Source organism: Lampetra fluviatilis, chromosome 62 (genome assembly GCF_964198595.1).
Source record: "Lampetra fluviatilis chromosome 62, kcLamFluv1.1, whole genome shotgun sequence".
NCBI classification, from domain to species: Eukaryota; Metazoa; Chordata; class Hyperoartia; order Petromyzontiformes; family Petromyzontidae; genus Lampetra; species Lampetra fluviatilis.
In genome coordinates, this window is record NC_136336.1 from 7026006 (window position 1) to 7042212 (window position 16207).

Below are 16207 nucleotides of genomic sequence, written 5' to 3' on the forward strand. Positions count from 1 at the left end.
ATTCGGCACTTTGCTTCGTTCATCATTTCGTAATTTATTTTTTTAACATTTCGTTAAATCATTCTTCACCACCCATCCACCAGTTTCCCCTCCCTCCCATCTCTACAGTGACCTCCTCATTCATTAATTAATTCATTCGTGCATCCTTACGTCCATGCATTCATTCCTTGCATAAGCAGAACCCCTCCCTCCCCTCCCTTATTTACAATTCATCTGTACCTCTCTCCCTCCACCCAATCTACTTTCTCCATCCACCCTTATCCTAATTAATATATTCATTCCTCCCCGTGCATCAATCCTCCGTTCTTCATTCATCCTTCTTCATTCTCTCCCCCCCCACCCCCACCTCTCTCTTTAATCCTCCCATCTGTCTAATTTACATACATCCCTTCAACTTAATCAACTCCTGCCAATCAAACGTTAAATTATGCACCACTCCCCAACCTCCCTCACGCGCTAATTCCGTCTCAACGTTCATTTCGGAGTTGATGCCTCGCTCCCCACCCGCCCATCTCCTCCCTCCCTCCCTCACTGCCTCCATTGAATCTAAAAACATCCGTTGTTTTATTCCAGCCCTCTCAATGACATCCCCCCCTTTATTGTTTCATATATTCATCCATTTTATCGTTCTGCACCCCCATCCCAGCCGTCCACACTCTCCACATCCCTCCCTCCATTCTCGTATCGACAATGACCCCCTCGTTCCTTCATTCATTCATCCTTGCACGCCAAAATCAATCGAGTCTCTCCATTTATTCATTCACCGTTCTCGGACCCCACCCGCATCATCCGTTCCTCTCTACGTTCACTCCCGCATCTCCGGCCATTCATTCATTCATTCCTTCATTCCTTCATTCGTGCATCCATAAATAAATCTACTCTCTCTTTTAATCATTGATTCATCGTTCCCCTGACCAGCCCACCACATCCATCCATCCATCCTCTCTGTCTAACACTATTCATCCATCCCATTTTGTCATCCACGTCATTCGCTCATTCTTGCGTCGTTCCCTACCGCACCCATCAATTCGACCGCTCTCCATCCCTCCCTGTCTCCCCCACTCCCCCCACATTCTCTACAGTGAGCCCATCATTGATTCATTCATTTTTGCATCTTTACGTCACCTCTTCATTCATTCACTCACCTGTGAATCGTTCCCCTACCCCACCGACTCCAGCAACCTATCCAGCCATCCATTCGGCCCGCATCCCTCCCCTCGCTGTTAACCTCCTTTCTGCATCTCTATCCCATCCCTGTCCCTCCTTGCCTCCCCACCCCTCTCGCATTTGCCTCCATCCTTTTAACATCCCTCTGTTCAATCCCATTTCTCCATCCATTCATGTTTCCATTAATCGTTTCCCACCCCATTCCCCATCCACATCTCTACCCCCTCCCCCCCGTACGTCTATCTCCCTGCATCCCTCTCACAAGCCCTCAAATATAAATATCGCCTTGCATCTCCCCATCCATCCCTCAATCCCTCTCCCACCCATCTCTCTCCCATCCCTCTCCCACCCATCTTTCTTCCCATCCCTCTCCCAATCCCTCTCCCATCTCTCCCATCCCTCCCCCTATCCCACCCATTTCTCTCCCCATCTCTCTCTCCATCTCTCTCCCCATCTCTCTCCCACCCATCTCTCTCCATCCCTCTCCCTCTCCCATCCATCTCCCTCCATCCCTCTCCCACCCATCTCTCTCCCCATCCATCTCTCTCCCATCTCTCTCCATCCCTCTCCCACCCATCTCTCTCTCACCCATCTCTCTCCCACCCATCTCTCTCCCACCCATCTCTCTCCCCATCCATCTCTCTCCCCATCCATCTCTCTCCCATCTCTCTCCATCCCTCTCCCACCCATCTCTCTCCATCTCTCTCCCACCCATCTCTCTCCCACCCATCTCTCTTCCACCCATCTCTCTCCCCATCCATCTCTCTCCCATCTCTCTCCATCTCTCTCCCACCCATCCCTCTCCCACCCATCTCTCTCCCCATCCATCTCTCTCCCATCTCTCTCCATCCCTCTCCCACCCATCTCTCTCCATCTCTCTCCCACCCATCCCTCTCCCACCCATCTCTCTCCCACCCATCTCTCTCCCCATCCATCTCCCACCCATCCCATCTCCCCCAATCCCCCCCCCCGCCCCCTAATCCCTTCAGCACCATCCGTGCGGGTTTGTGTCTCTCTGCAGGATGCCCCTGCCCGCCCTGCCCTGCCGATCCGTGTGTCGCGTCGTGTCGCGTCGCGCTCGCTCTGTCCTCACCGCGATGGAGAGGGTGTCGTCACCCTGGAATTTCGGGATGAATTTGTCGCCTCGAACCTTCTCGGATTCGTTGAGCGGACGAATCCTGCACATCACCTTGATGCTGCATTCTGACGCGTCAGCCATTGTGAGCGCCTCTGGTCTTCGCCTTTCTCTCTCTCTCTCCCCCCTCTCTCTCTCTCTCCCTACCCTTCTCTCTGCGCTACCAAAACGCTGCAAAAAACAACAGCAATATTGTAGAAATAATAATATAAAAACAATAAATGAACACGCAAGCAATATCCGGGCAATTAATCAGCTGCCTCCAACCGCATATAACATGATGCCTAGATACAATTATTATCTGAAAGACAATAATTGTATGTGACTCTGTGGGTCTCCGTGTCTCCTCTGCGTCTCTCTCTCTGTCTGCCGAGTGTGCTGTGCGGCGGATCTTTGCGCAAGACGCGATGGCGATGGGAGGAGGGGGGGGTGATGGTGGTGGTGGTGGGTGGTGTGGGTGGGTGGGTGGGTGGTGGTGGTGATGATGGTGGTGGTGCTGGGTGGAGCTAAATCTGCCCGTGGTGATGCTGTGGAGGAGCGGGGAGATGCAGAAAAATATATCGCGTAGAATGCCGGGAATGATTGCGACTAAATCTCGCTGAAGCACAAATGTTGGGCACAAAATTAGAATTCGAACGATTATTCGCATTTTTTTTTTGTTTACAGCACGAAGCGGTTCACGTTATTTGCGCAAACATGTTAAGTAAATTGTATATTTTTTGGTAATGTCTAAAATATTTTGTGGCATATGGAAAATAAAATAACGCACTGTATGTGTTAATTGAGGGCAGTGGTAATTGTCGCGGGATGGATTCCCGCTCACGACCACCACCAACAACAGCACAGCGACTACCTGAGCCGCTCCTGGGCCTCCCCTAGGTCGACTCAGCCTCAAATGAGTACCTGGTGCGGTGTGGTGTAAAACATCGCGAACTGAAGAGACAAAGGCGGCCGGGCGTGGTGTTGGCCACTCCAGCATTTCGACTGATGACTTTGCCTTGCGTTTGCCCCCTAATCCACGTGGTCTTCCTTCCTCGTGCCATCTCTCAGTATCATTCAGAGCGTGCCCTGTGATGATTGGTATCGATCGAGCAAACCGTATTCACATGGCACGGCATTGTCTATATATTACAGATATCATCATACGCTTTGGTTCTTTCGGTAAAGTCACGTAGGTAGAAATAAAAGAAAACAAATCACGACGTAAAATTTCGATTTAAAGCTTTCGTGACTGCAGGGATCCATCTTCTTGGTTCTTTCGGTAAAGTCACGTAGAAGGGAAATAATAAAATAATAAAAATAAAACATAATAAAATAATTCTCACGACGTTTCGGCCACAAAGCAAGCATTCAGACGCTGTCTTTCCGACAGACCTGTTCTCCACCTGAGGACGGCTGCTTGCGTTGTGGCCGAAACGTCGTGAGAATTATTTTATTATGTTTTATTTTTATTATTTTATTATTTCCCTTCTACGTGACTTTACCGAAAGAACCAAGAAGATAAATCACGACGTTTCGGTCGCAACACAAGCAACCTTCATCAGGTGGAACAACCACAGCAAGAAAATGCTGAACCAGGCGAGAGAGCTGCAAGGGTACGCGGAGGCAGGCTGGGAGCCAGGCACAGTGCGAGTTCGACTCCCGGCCACGGCTCAAATCAGTGGCGGGTGATAAACATCTGAACTGGTCCTCCCATCCCCACGCTGTGATTAATTAGACACATCACTGGTCATCGTCATGATTTCACCTTGGTCATTTCGTCAAGGAGCGTGAACCATCATCACGCGACACTCCGGTCATCGCGCTTGCAGGTGCGCTGCGTCTGCGGCCGTCTGGAACGCTCTTCCCGTCCGATGTTAGGAAGCCGCTGGGAGCTGCGCACTTTTAAATCATCATCATCGAGATTGACAAACTCATCTCTTTAGAACTGCGTGTTGTGTGTTTAGTGTGTTGACCCTAAACTCACACAGAGACCCATAGACTCACACAGAGATCCATAGACTCACACAGAGACCCATAGACTCACACAGAGACCCATAGACTCACACATAGACCCATAGACTGACACAGAGACCAATAGACACAGAGAGACCCATAGACTCATACAGAGACCCATAGACTCACACAGAGACCCATAGACTCACACACAGACCCATAGACTCACACAGAGACCCATAGACTCACACAGAGACCCATAGACTCACACACAGACCCATAGACTCACACAGAGACCCATAGACTCACACAGAGACCCATAGACTGACACAGAGACCCACAGACTCACACAGATACCCATAGACTCACACAGAGACCCATAGACTCACACAGAGACCCATAAACTCACACATAGACCCATAGATTTACACAGAGACCCATAGACTCACACAGAGACCCATAGACTCACACAGAGACCCATAGACTCACACACAGACCCATAGACTCACACAGAGACCCATAGACTCACACACAGACCCATAGACTCACACAGAGACCCATAGACTCATACAGAGACCCATAGACTCACACACAGACCCATAGTTTATTGTCCTGCACCTCCGATTAGCACGGTTGGCTACGTACGGTGCGAAAGAAGTTCAACACACACAAATGAACATAGCAGAAGGTGATCCTAAGATCTCAGGAACCGCATTCATGTATCACAAAAATCCCCAACCGAGTAATGAATATTATTAATATTTTATATTTGCAGGAGTGCCTTGCAAGCATTAATCGGATGTTTGGCCAAGTCCCGTCGCTTAAGTGAATGAGTGTCTGGGATGCGTTTGGGACGAGAGCACAGAAGCTGGAGGGGTTCCAACAGCGCGCTGCGTACGAGGGGCTGACGCCGCTCAATGGTCCACGACTTGAACCCACTTGCTGTACTGCCGTCTTATTTGCCACCTCTCCCACACACAGCCCCTTGGAGTTTGGGGAGTTTCACAAATCCTCAACGTGACCCACCAACCCCCACGTGACCCACCAACCCCCACGTGACCCCCAACCCCCACGTGATGCACCAACCCCCACGTGACCCACCAACCCCCACGTGATGCACCAACCCCCACGTGACCCACCAACCCCCACGTGATGCACCAACCCCCACGTGACCCACCAACCCCCACGTGACCCACCAACCCCCACGTGACGCACCAACCCCCACGTGATGCACCAACCCCCACGTGACCCACCAACCCCCACGTGATGCACCAACCCCCACGTGATGCACCAACCCCCACGTGACCCACCAACCCCCACGTGATGCACCAACCCCCACGTGACCCACCAACCCCCACGTGATGCACCAACCCCCACGTGACCCACCAACCCCCACGTGATGCACCAACCCCCACGTGATGCACCAACCCCCACGTGACCCACCAACCCCCACGTGATGCACCAACCCCCACGTGATGCACCAACCCCCACGTGACCCACCAACCCCCACGTGATGCACCAACCCCCACGTGATGCACCAACCCCCACGTGACCCACCAACCCCCACGTGATGCACCAACCCCCACGTGACACACCAACCCCCACGTGATGCACCAACCCCCACGTGACCCACCAACCCCCACGTGATGCACCAACCCCCACGTGACCCACCAACCCCCACGTGACACACCAACCCCCACGTGATGCACCAACCCCCACGTGACCCACCAACCCCCACGTGATGCACCAACCCCCACGTGACCCCCCAACCCCCACGTGACCCACCAACCCCCACGTGACCCCCCAACCCCCACGTGATGCACCAACCCCCACGTGACCCACCAACCCCCACGTGACCCACCAACCCCCACGTGATGCACCAACCCCCACGTGACCCACCAACCCCCACGTGATGCACCAACCCCCACGTGACCCACCAACCCCCACGTGACCCCCCAACCCCCACGTGATGCACCAACCCCCACGTGACCCACCAACCCCCACGTGACCCACCAACCCCCACGTGACCCACTAACCCCCACGTGACCCCCCAACCCCCACGTGACCCACCAACCCCCACGTGATGCACCAACCCCCACGTGACCCACCAACCCCCACGTGACCCACCAACCCCCACGTGACCCACCAACCCCCACGTGATACACCAACCCCCACGTGATGCACCAACCCCCACGTGACCCACCAACCCCCACGTGACCCACCAACCCCCACGTGACCCACCAACCCCCACGTGATGTACCAACCCCCACGTGACCCACCAACCCCCACGTGACCCACCAACCCCCACGTGATGCACCAACCCCCACGTGACCCACCAACCCCCACGTGACCCACCAACCCCCACGTGACCCACCAACCCCCACGTGATACACCAACCCCCACGTGATGCACCAACCCCCACGTGACCCACCAACCCCCACGTGATGTACCAACCCCCACGTGACCCACCAACCCCCACGTGACCCACCAACCCCCACGTGATACACCAACGCCCTGGGTCACATCGCGTGTCAGTAGTTTCGATGTCTGTGTAACGACCGGACCCTGAGTGTGTTGAACAAGAGCTTCATAGCTCATCGGATTCCTCCAGTTTACATATTCTGATGATGATGATGATGCCATTATCGCGTTCGTGCACGTATTTGGTGGTTGTCGGAGCAGTCGAGTTTCAAGGTCACGTGTTTGTTGTCTAGGCAGGTGAGCACCGAGCCCCGTTTGCAAAGGGTGACCTGGGTTCACTCAAATGTCAATAGCGCTAATAGATTATTTAAGAGCACAGCAATTAAGCAAGTGCACAAGAGTGAAGTTGTATTATTATTTATTAGTTTTAATGTGCCACCCTCCTCCCCACGTCCCCCGTCTATGCTGGCCAGTGTGGTGAGGTATGGGGCCGTCCATAAATGACGTCACGCACCTAGGAGGGGGGGGGGTCAGACATTTGTGACGATGTGTGACGAGGGGGGGGGGGGGTTGAGAAATGTGACGTCACATCAAAATGCGCAACTTTAAATAAATACAGACAACACGTTCTACTTAAATAAATAGACTTTGTAATAAATGTTTTCTCCTACAACATCAGAGTGCAGCGCCACATTAAATACGCACTACAATGACAATAGGTTAAAGCGATTTGAAGCATGTTTTATTTTGGGGGGGGGGCAGAGCTTTGTGACGTCATATTTGAGGGGGGTTCTGACTTTTTGTGACGCCGTGTGACGTCATTTATGGACGGCCCCTATGGTCACGGGGCCGGCACGCCCTCATCCAGCAGTGGACTAACACAAGGGTCGTACGTACATCATAATTGCGACGGTATGAGTGGAGGAAAACAATATAATTGTTGTACTGCACTCTGTTCAAACATCTATGCTCCCTCCGCCGCCTTCACCCACCGACTGTCCAGCAGTGGATTGGGCACGGCTGATGACACTCGAATCGTGTTGCCATTATGCCTAAAGGCAGATTGCCTCTCTGCTCAAACGGGAAATTCCACGTTGCTATGGCGGGGGGCGAGTCCCAGCCTCTCATGGGTAAACCCAATGCTGGCTTCCCCACTAATTTGTTCCCCAATTTATCGACCGCTGATGATGGGGGACCGAGTCAATTGATGGCGTTCGCTTCAAATAATTTATCGCGCACTCCCATAGCAAAACAATACACGGGAATCGATCAAGGTATTTGTTTTAATTTAACGTTGATTTAATAGTAATTATTTTAGCGTCTCAAACTCGTATCCGCTGTCTCTCTCTCGACTGGCCTCTCTACACGCGTGCTGTGAAGAAGGGCGATTGCCCGAAACGTCGCCTATGATTTAAAGAAAACTCATCGATTAACCGATTCCGCCCCAAAAAATACCGACTCCTCGAATCGATTCCTTCATACTGTTGTTAGGGATGGGAAGAATTCCTAACCGATGTATGAAATTGAAACTCCCATACTTATGTGCGTAGCGAAATTACATTGCGTTCTGATTGGTCCAGAGCCATTGCAATGGGGCGTGGTCATGATAGACAGCGGGATGGGCGTGGTGGGAGTCGCCTGACGTCACACGCGATGACATCATCCTACAGATGATTGACGCGCGGTGTAATGACATGCGTGACGTCACACCCGTATGCTAATTTACCATCTCCCCTCCCCCTGCCCCCGTTACCGTGGTAACAACGGTCACCGAGCACGTGACGCGTAATTGCCCAATCAGTGCGAGGAGAGACGAGGCCCATCGAAGTGATGAGTTTTCAGGATTTCAGCTTAATACATTAACGAAGCTTTCGGTGATTGAATGATAATGAGACGTTGTCTTGCGCGCTCACAATAACAAAGCCCCCTCCTGCAATATCCACATTAATCACTCACGATGTGTACTGTACTGGGAAAGCATTAGTTGTGCTGGTAGTAGGTTTTTACCCTTTTAAACCCCTACTACTATATTTTGCCACTGGTAAAAGAGATCTCATAGTGTAAATGCTTACCCCCGAGCTCTCAACACTCTGATATTGCGCTGTGTTTGAGTTGTACGCCTTCCAGAGGTGTGGACTCGAGTCATGTGACTTGGACTCGAGTCAGACTCGAGTCATGAATTTGATGACTTGCGACTCGACTTGGACTTGCATAACAATGACTTTGTCCCACCTATGAGGTGTGGACTCGAGTCATGTGACTTGGACTCGAGTCAGACTCGAGTCATGAATTTGATGACTTGCGACTCGACTTGGACTTGCATAACAATGACTTTGTCCCACCTATGAGGTGTGGACTCGAGTCATGTGACTTGGACTCGAGTCAGACTCGAGTCATGAATTTGATGACTTGCGACTCGACTTGGACTTGCATAACAATGACTCTGTCCCACCTATGAGATGTGGACTCGAGTCATGTGACTTGGACTCGAGTCAGACTCGAGTCATGAATTTGATGACTTGCGACTCGACTTGGACTTGCATAACAATGACTTTGTCCCACCTCTGACGCCTTCTGGCGTCATCTGGTCCAACACCAATGGGGACTAGGCTCTAAAGAAAGCCGTCTCGGGTGTGGACCAATCAACTTCAAGGACAGTGCACATTATTATCATCATCAGAGTTGCTTCTTTTCGTTAGCTTTTTTGACTACTTGTTTTGTGGTTATTGCAAACATGATGCCTTGAATAAAGGTGTCAGTTTTGTACCAGTTTAAAAGGGTAAAAACCTACTACTATATTTTTCCACTGGTAAAAGAGATCTCATAGTGTAAATTAGTTGTGCTGTACTTCTATGCTCCCGAATCGATGGCTCTATGCACTGACACAGAGTGGCCCTCCATCCGTGCGTGCACGCGGATGCAGTACTGTGGGTCACATCATCATATACTGAGTAACGTTCAATTATCGTGGAATAATTTAGCTTCGATATGTTCAATAATGATTGGAAGCTTTCGTGACTGCAGGGATCCATATACTCTTTCGTTCTTTCGGTAAAGTCACGTGGGTAGAAAATAAAAAATAATAAAATAAAAATGAAAATAACTAAATTAAATCACGACGTTTCGGGCGCAACACAAGCATCCGTCATCATGTTGCTCAATAATAATTATTATATTTATAAAGAACTTTATAAATATTATATTATAATTAATATTATTTATTAATAAAATGGTTACGCAACCTCCACATTACCCATTTAATTGACCAAAGCGCTGCGAATTATTATATATAATTATAATATTAATATTTCGAATTATCATAATCATTATTTATATTTAATTTGTATTCATAATAATTCGCTGCCATTTGGTCAATTAAATTGGTGATGTAGAGGTTTGCCTCACCATAGGGGCCGTCCATAAATGACGTCACGCGATTTTGGACGATTTTTGACCCCCCCCCCCTCGTCACACGGCGTCACAAAAAGTCAGGACCCCCCCCCCCTCACATATGACGTCACAAAGCTCTGCCCCCCCCCCACCCCCAAAACTATATTTCCATTTTGAAAATAAAACATGCTTCAAATCGCTTTAAACTATTGTCATTGTGGTGCGTATTTATCGTGGCGCTGCACTCTGATGTTGTAGGAGAAAACATTTATTACAAAGTCTATTTAATTAAGTAGAACGTGTTGTCTATATAAAATTGCGCATTTTGATGTGACGTCACATTTCTCACCCCCCCCCCCCCTCGTCACACATCGTCACAAATCTCTGACCCCCCCCCCCCTAGGTGCGTGACGTCATTTATGAACGGCCCCATACTTCACCGCACTGTACACAGGGGTTGGGTTCGTGAATGCGGCGAGCATAGACGTGGGAGCATAGAAGTGCAGCACAACAACTTGTCTCCCTGCCCGTAGCCAGCGGTGCACTGTGGTGGACGAGGCCATGAATGGAAAGGCTTGGACCTGGTCATAGGAATGTGGAGTTTCCACAACTGGCTAAACACGTCTCTGGGAGTACAGCTAATGTGCCTGCTCTATTCAATGTTAATTTCCTGAAAATGTAAACGTTCACTTTTTAAAAAAATTCTTTCTGTGCATTTCACACCTGATGATGATTGCTTGTGTTGCAGTCGAAATGTCGTGAGATTTTTATTGTTTATTATTTTATTATTTCCCTTTCGTCGTGACTTTACCGAAAGACTCAAGAGTATGCATAGGGTGTTGCCGTTAGATTGTTTTGCTGAAATTCATTTTCATTGGATATTTTAAAACGTTTAAAGCTTGGAATGAATTGAACAAAAAATTCTATTTGTGTTTGCTTTTTTTTGTCCCAGTGCCGTACTGCAACTCCAATAATTCCACACTGCCACGTGAAGCCGGCTACCTGGGTTCAATCCCTTGACCGGCGTGGGGAGGTATGGTCAAACAGACCCCGTGATGGACAAAGAAGGCACTTGTCTGGCAGTGGATTTCCTACACAAGGGGCTGTACACGCCAGGAACGTGCGGTCAGGGGAGGCAGGGGAGGCAGAGCCTCACCTGCTATACTCCAATGACAATAGCTGTTACGAAAAGTAAAAAAAATAATGAAATGAAATAAATATTAAGATTTTTCCACTGAATTGTGTTATAAATGTCATTTCTGCACGATTCCAATCATTTTAATAGTCAAAATCGCCAAATTTGCGGAGCTCCGCTGCAAATACAGGAAGAGACGAGAGGTGAGGCAGCGACGAGCTCAGCCTCCCCTCTAATTGCGCAACTCCTCAGTGACTGGATGGAGCGCGGGCAATAAGCGCGTGCCTGTTACTATCTCAGTATGCCACCAATGTAATGTTTGTAGACCCCTTCATTCCATGTCCTCGCCTTCCATACTCCAGGTAACTTATTTCACGTATGTGTATAAAGATATTTAGGCACGCTGGTCTCGTCATGAAACTGCAATGAAAAAGCACCAGGGGAGGCAGCTATCACATCTGCCTCACTGAGGGAGACGTCTTTAACACGCCCCCCTCAGTGAGGACACGCCCCCTCGGTGTGACCACGCCCCCTCAGTGAGGCCACGCCCCCTCAGTGAGGACACGCCCCCTCAGTGATGCCACGCCCCCTTCAGTGAGGACACGCCCCCTCAGTGAGACCAGGCCCCTTCAGTGAGACCACGCCCCCCCTCAGTGAGACCACGCCCCCTCGGTGAGACCACGCCCCCTGCAGTGAGACCACGCCCCTCTCAGTGAGACAACGCCCCCCTCAGTGAGGACACGCCCCCCTCAATGTGTGAATCTGGCTCTGACACGAGCCAGTGCCTCCCCAGCCATTGACCTCACCACACGTCACTGGTACACGCGTATATCCAGGCATACAAACACATCACGGATGTCATTTATGCCGAAGGTGTGTGCGGACGTGTGTTAAACTACAACTACAAACTACGTGTCCTGATTTTTGGGCTACCCTGTGTAAACACATTCCTGCGGAGGGAGCTGGTAGGAACGTTGGGTTGCTCGGTCAATGGCCAGGGTCAACGGCGGCGTGGTGTGTTACGCAAATATGGCCGACTGTGAGGGCGGGCACAAGCCGGCGTGAGTAGGTTAAACGTTGAGTTTTATAAGGGCACCACGGGGTGACCAGCCCCTCCCCACCCAGCCCCACTCCACCCAGCCCCCACCCAGCCCCACCCTCCCCACCCAGCCCCTCCCCACCCTCCCCACCCAGCCCCTCCCTCCCCATCCAGCCCCTCCCTGCACGACGGACGGACACAATAATCCCCTGTGGACTGGTGTAACCAGGAGGTTCCTACCAGTATAACCATGTGTCCTGAATGTTGGGCCGGTGGGGTGGATTTAAGAAACTTGACCACTGTTCCAACTGCCACGCTGGGAGGTCGAACGGATGACCTCTGGATTGCAAGCCCAACGTGCTGACCATGACGTCACCACGACTCGTGCCAGGCTAGGTGCACGTTGAGGCCACGTGACGTGTCGAACGTCCGCTGTATCAGGAGGTCACGGGGCAGACACGTCTGTCCCTCCACGTACAAGATTTATTATTTTTTTCTACACATCCTATCAGCAGCCCACGCGACATTCAAGGAGCGCATTCCTGTTGTTTCAGCACCATTGGTTTAACATTCAGTGCCTCGATATCATCAGTAGCAGTCGGGCTTGCCCGCGCCTATTCGAAATGTGGCATGGGTCCTCCCGGTGCACTCCGATCTATACGGCTGGTTTATGAAGCGGATTTGCCATGCATTTTTTAGTACTGGTTCTGCCTCTGAAGGTGACGAGAAAATTCAATATCTCTCTCTCTCTCCACGCAATTTAGGAAAACCCACCCACCCCTCCTCCCCAATCTCCGGTGACGTGGGCGTGCCGCAGGGGAGAGAGTGGAGTGGAGACGTCTCAGACGACCTCCGCCCGCGGATTCGATCCGATAGGAGGATCGACCGCTTTCGTTAAGGGTCATGAAACACCATTGGTACCTGATTTGCCAGTAAAAAATATGATAATTGTTTTCTTACCCTTTTATCTGGCAACAAAACTGACACCTTTTTTAACAAGGAGTCATGTTTGCATAGACCACAATACCTGCGGTCGTAATGCAAACAAAAAACACAACTCTGATAACGTATGCACTGTCCTTGAAGTTGATTGGTCCACACCCGAGACAGCTTTCCTTCGAGCCCAGTCTCACATGGTGTTGGACCAGATGACGCCAAAAGGCGCAAATTATCGGTCATGAAACAAATGAATGAATGAGGTTTTTTTGGGGGTATATTTACACAGAGTGGCTGAAAAGTGAGGACACATAGGGTTGTTGTTATTATTATAGAGGTTTGCTCAAAAGTCAGGAAATATCGGATTGCTATTATCACGTGCAGCATGAAGGTTTCTCAAGGAGCTTTGTAGAAAACCTCATGCGAACTGGCCATCGAACAAAAGCGGCGGTGACCGCATCGTCAGACGCGCTTCTGCGGCCGTCTGGAACGTTCCTCCCTCCCGGTATTAGGAAGTCACCGAGAGCTGTGATGCACTTTTCCACCTCTAGATTGAAAACTCATTTCTTTCGGTCCTGCTTGATGTGTTTAGTGCTGTTGTCCTCCCCCCCCCCTCACCTCCGATTGGCGCGCTTGGCTACGTACGGTGCGAAAGAAGTTAATGCATTGGCATAAGTTATTGTTAGGGTACAGTCAATGTTAGGCATGGACTACGGCTAGGCGTGGTGCATTATTAGCGTAATTTGGCTGTGTTAGGGTTAGGCATGGGTCACTGTTAAATTGTCATGGTTAGGGTCAGAGTTAGGCTTGGAGCTTAGGTAGGGTTATAGTTAGGGTTATGTACGTGTTGCACAACATACGCATGTAAGTTGAACGTCTTTCGCACGTAGCCAATCGAGCCGATCGGAGGTTGCGGGGTGAGCGTCAGAGGAGCGATAGGGGTCAGAGTTCTGGGGTGTCGCGTTCGCGGCTCCATTTGGCATAGAACGCAGAGAGAGAGACAGACAACGGAGACAACGGAGACACGGGGACCACTCTGTGTCAAAGCCATTTCAAATTTATTACCGTCCATTCCGTGTGTTCAATTTTCGTGTTTTACAAAAAGAAATACTGTCACGTTCCATAACGCGATGAACAGCGGAGAATGTCACGTGCTCACATGATGAGCTGTCCGTGGTCGTGAGCCGTCAAGTCACAAGTGCCCCCTCCCCCCCCCAATTAACAGATCAATTAAGAGCCCCCACCCCCAATTTACAGATCAATTAAGAGCCCAAACCCCCCCCCCCACAACCAACCCCCACACCATCACATCTCACCTGCCGTAGTTTTACTGCGCAACGACAAATCGACAACACTGGCGGTGTACACACACACACGTGGTATACACACACACGTGGTGTGTGTACACACAACACTGACTGTATACACACGTGGTGTACACACAACACTGACTGTATACACACGTGGTGTACACACACGTGGTGTACACACACGTGGTGTACACACAACACTGACTGTATACACACGTGGTGTACACACAACACTGACTGTATACACACGTGGTGTACATACACGTGGTGTACACACACACGTGGTGTACACACAACACTGACTGAATACACACACGTGGTGTGCACACACGTGGTGTACACACAACACTGACTGAATACACACACGTGGTGTGCACACACGTGGTGTGTGTACATACACACACGTGGTGTACACACACGTGGTGTACACATACACACACGTGGTGTACACACAACACTGGCTGTACACACACACGTGGTGTACACACACGTGGTGTACGCACACACGCGGTGTACACACAACACTGACTGAATACACACACGCGGTGTACGCACACACACGCGGTGTACGCACACACACGCGGTGTACGCACACACACGCGGTGTACGCACACACACGCGGTGTACGCACACACACGCGGTGTACGCACACACACGCGGTGTACGCGCACACGGTAAAATAAATACATGAACGTTCAGGAGAAATCAACATTCCGTATATTGTACTTTAAAAAACACACAAACACACACGCACGAGACGATTCGAAACGTAATAGTACAAAAAATATAATAATCGAACACCGTTTCGTCTCTTGAAGGTACACGGCGAACAAAACTGCGTACGAGGATGAGGCTAGTGAACTTAAAGTACTTTGCTGTGCAGTAACGCACTCTCGGTATCAACTATCGAGAACGACAGGGAGAGAGAGAGAGAGAAAATAACACGACGACTAAGATCGCCCGCCCGCCCGCTCGGGCTGGCTGGCTTTCTTATCTATCTTGCTGAACACTGCGGCTCGAGAGCGCACGAGAGGAACGCTTCACGAATTTGCGCGTCATCCTTGCGCAGGGGATCATTTTAATCTTCTCTGTATCTTCTTGGTTCTTTCGGTAAAGTCACGTAGAAGGGAAGTAATAAAATAATAAAAATAAAACAAAATAAATAATTCTCACGACGTTTCGGCCACAACGCAAGCAGCCGTCCTCAGGTTGCGTTGTGGCCGAAACGTCGTGAGAATTGTTTTATTATGTTTTATTTTTATTATTTTTATTACTTCCCTTCTACGTGACTTTACCGAAAGAACCAAGAAGATGAATCCCTGCAGTCACGAAAGCTTTAAATCGAAACTTCTCTGTATCGTTCCAATTTTAGTAGATGTACTGCCGGAGCGGAGGCAGAGCTGGGGGGAGGGGGGGGGCAGAGCCACCGGCGCGGGCAATACACCTGGGGGGGGGGGCACAGACGAGCCCCCCACTAACGAGGAAGGGGGGGCACAGACGAGAAGGGGGCCCCCACAGACGAGGGGGTAACCCCCCCCCCCGCACAGACGAGGGGTACCCCCCCCCCAACAGATGACCATTTTATTGTTGTCCCTCGTGCATAGGGGAGAGCCCCCCACCTCCGATCCCACTACCAGAGGTCGCAAACGGGTTTTGATTCCTTACCCGTACCCGGCCGCACCAGGGTCGCAAATGGGTACCCGTACCCTACCCGATACCCGGCTACCCGTACCTGGCCG

The 16207-nt window shown here is 50.6% G+C and overlaps 1 protein-coding gene across 1 annotated transcript in view; it reads right to left on the bottom strand.

Moving 5' to 3' along the window:
- The window catches only part of LOC144951358 (kinesin heavy chain-like), a 45144-nt gene extending 42417 nt beyond the window's left edge, over window positions 1–2727 (bottom strand). The window contains exon 1 of the mRNA XM_078881575.1: window positions 2261–2727. Coding sequence (XP_078737701.1) covers window positions 2261–2386 — 126 coding nt within the window. The 5' untranslated portion in view covers window positions 2387–2727. The remainder of the gene's footprint in view (window positions 1–2260) is intronic.
- Between the last annotated feature and the right edge of the window lie 13480 nt (window positions 2728–16207).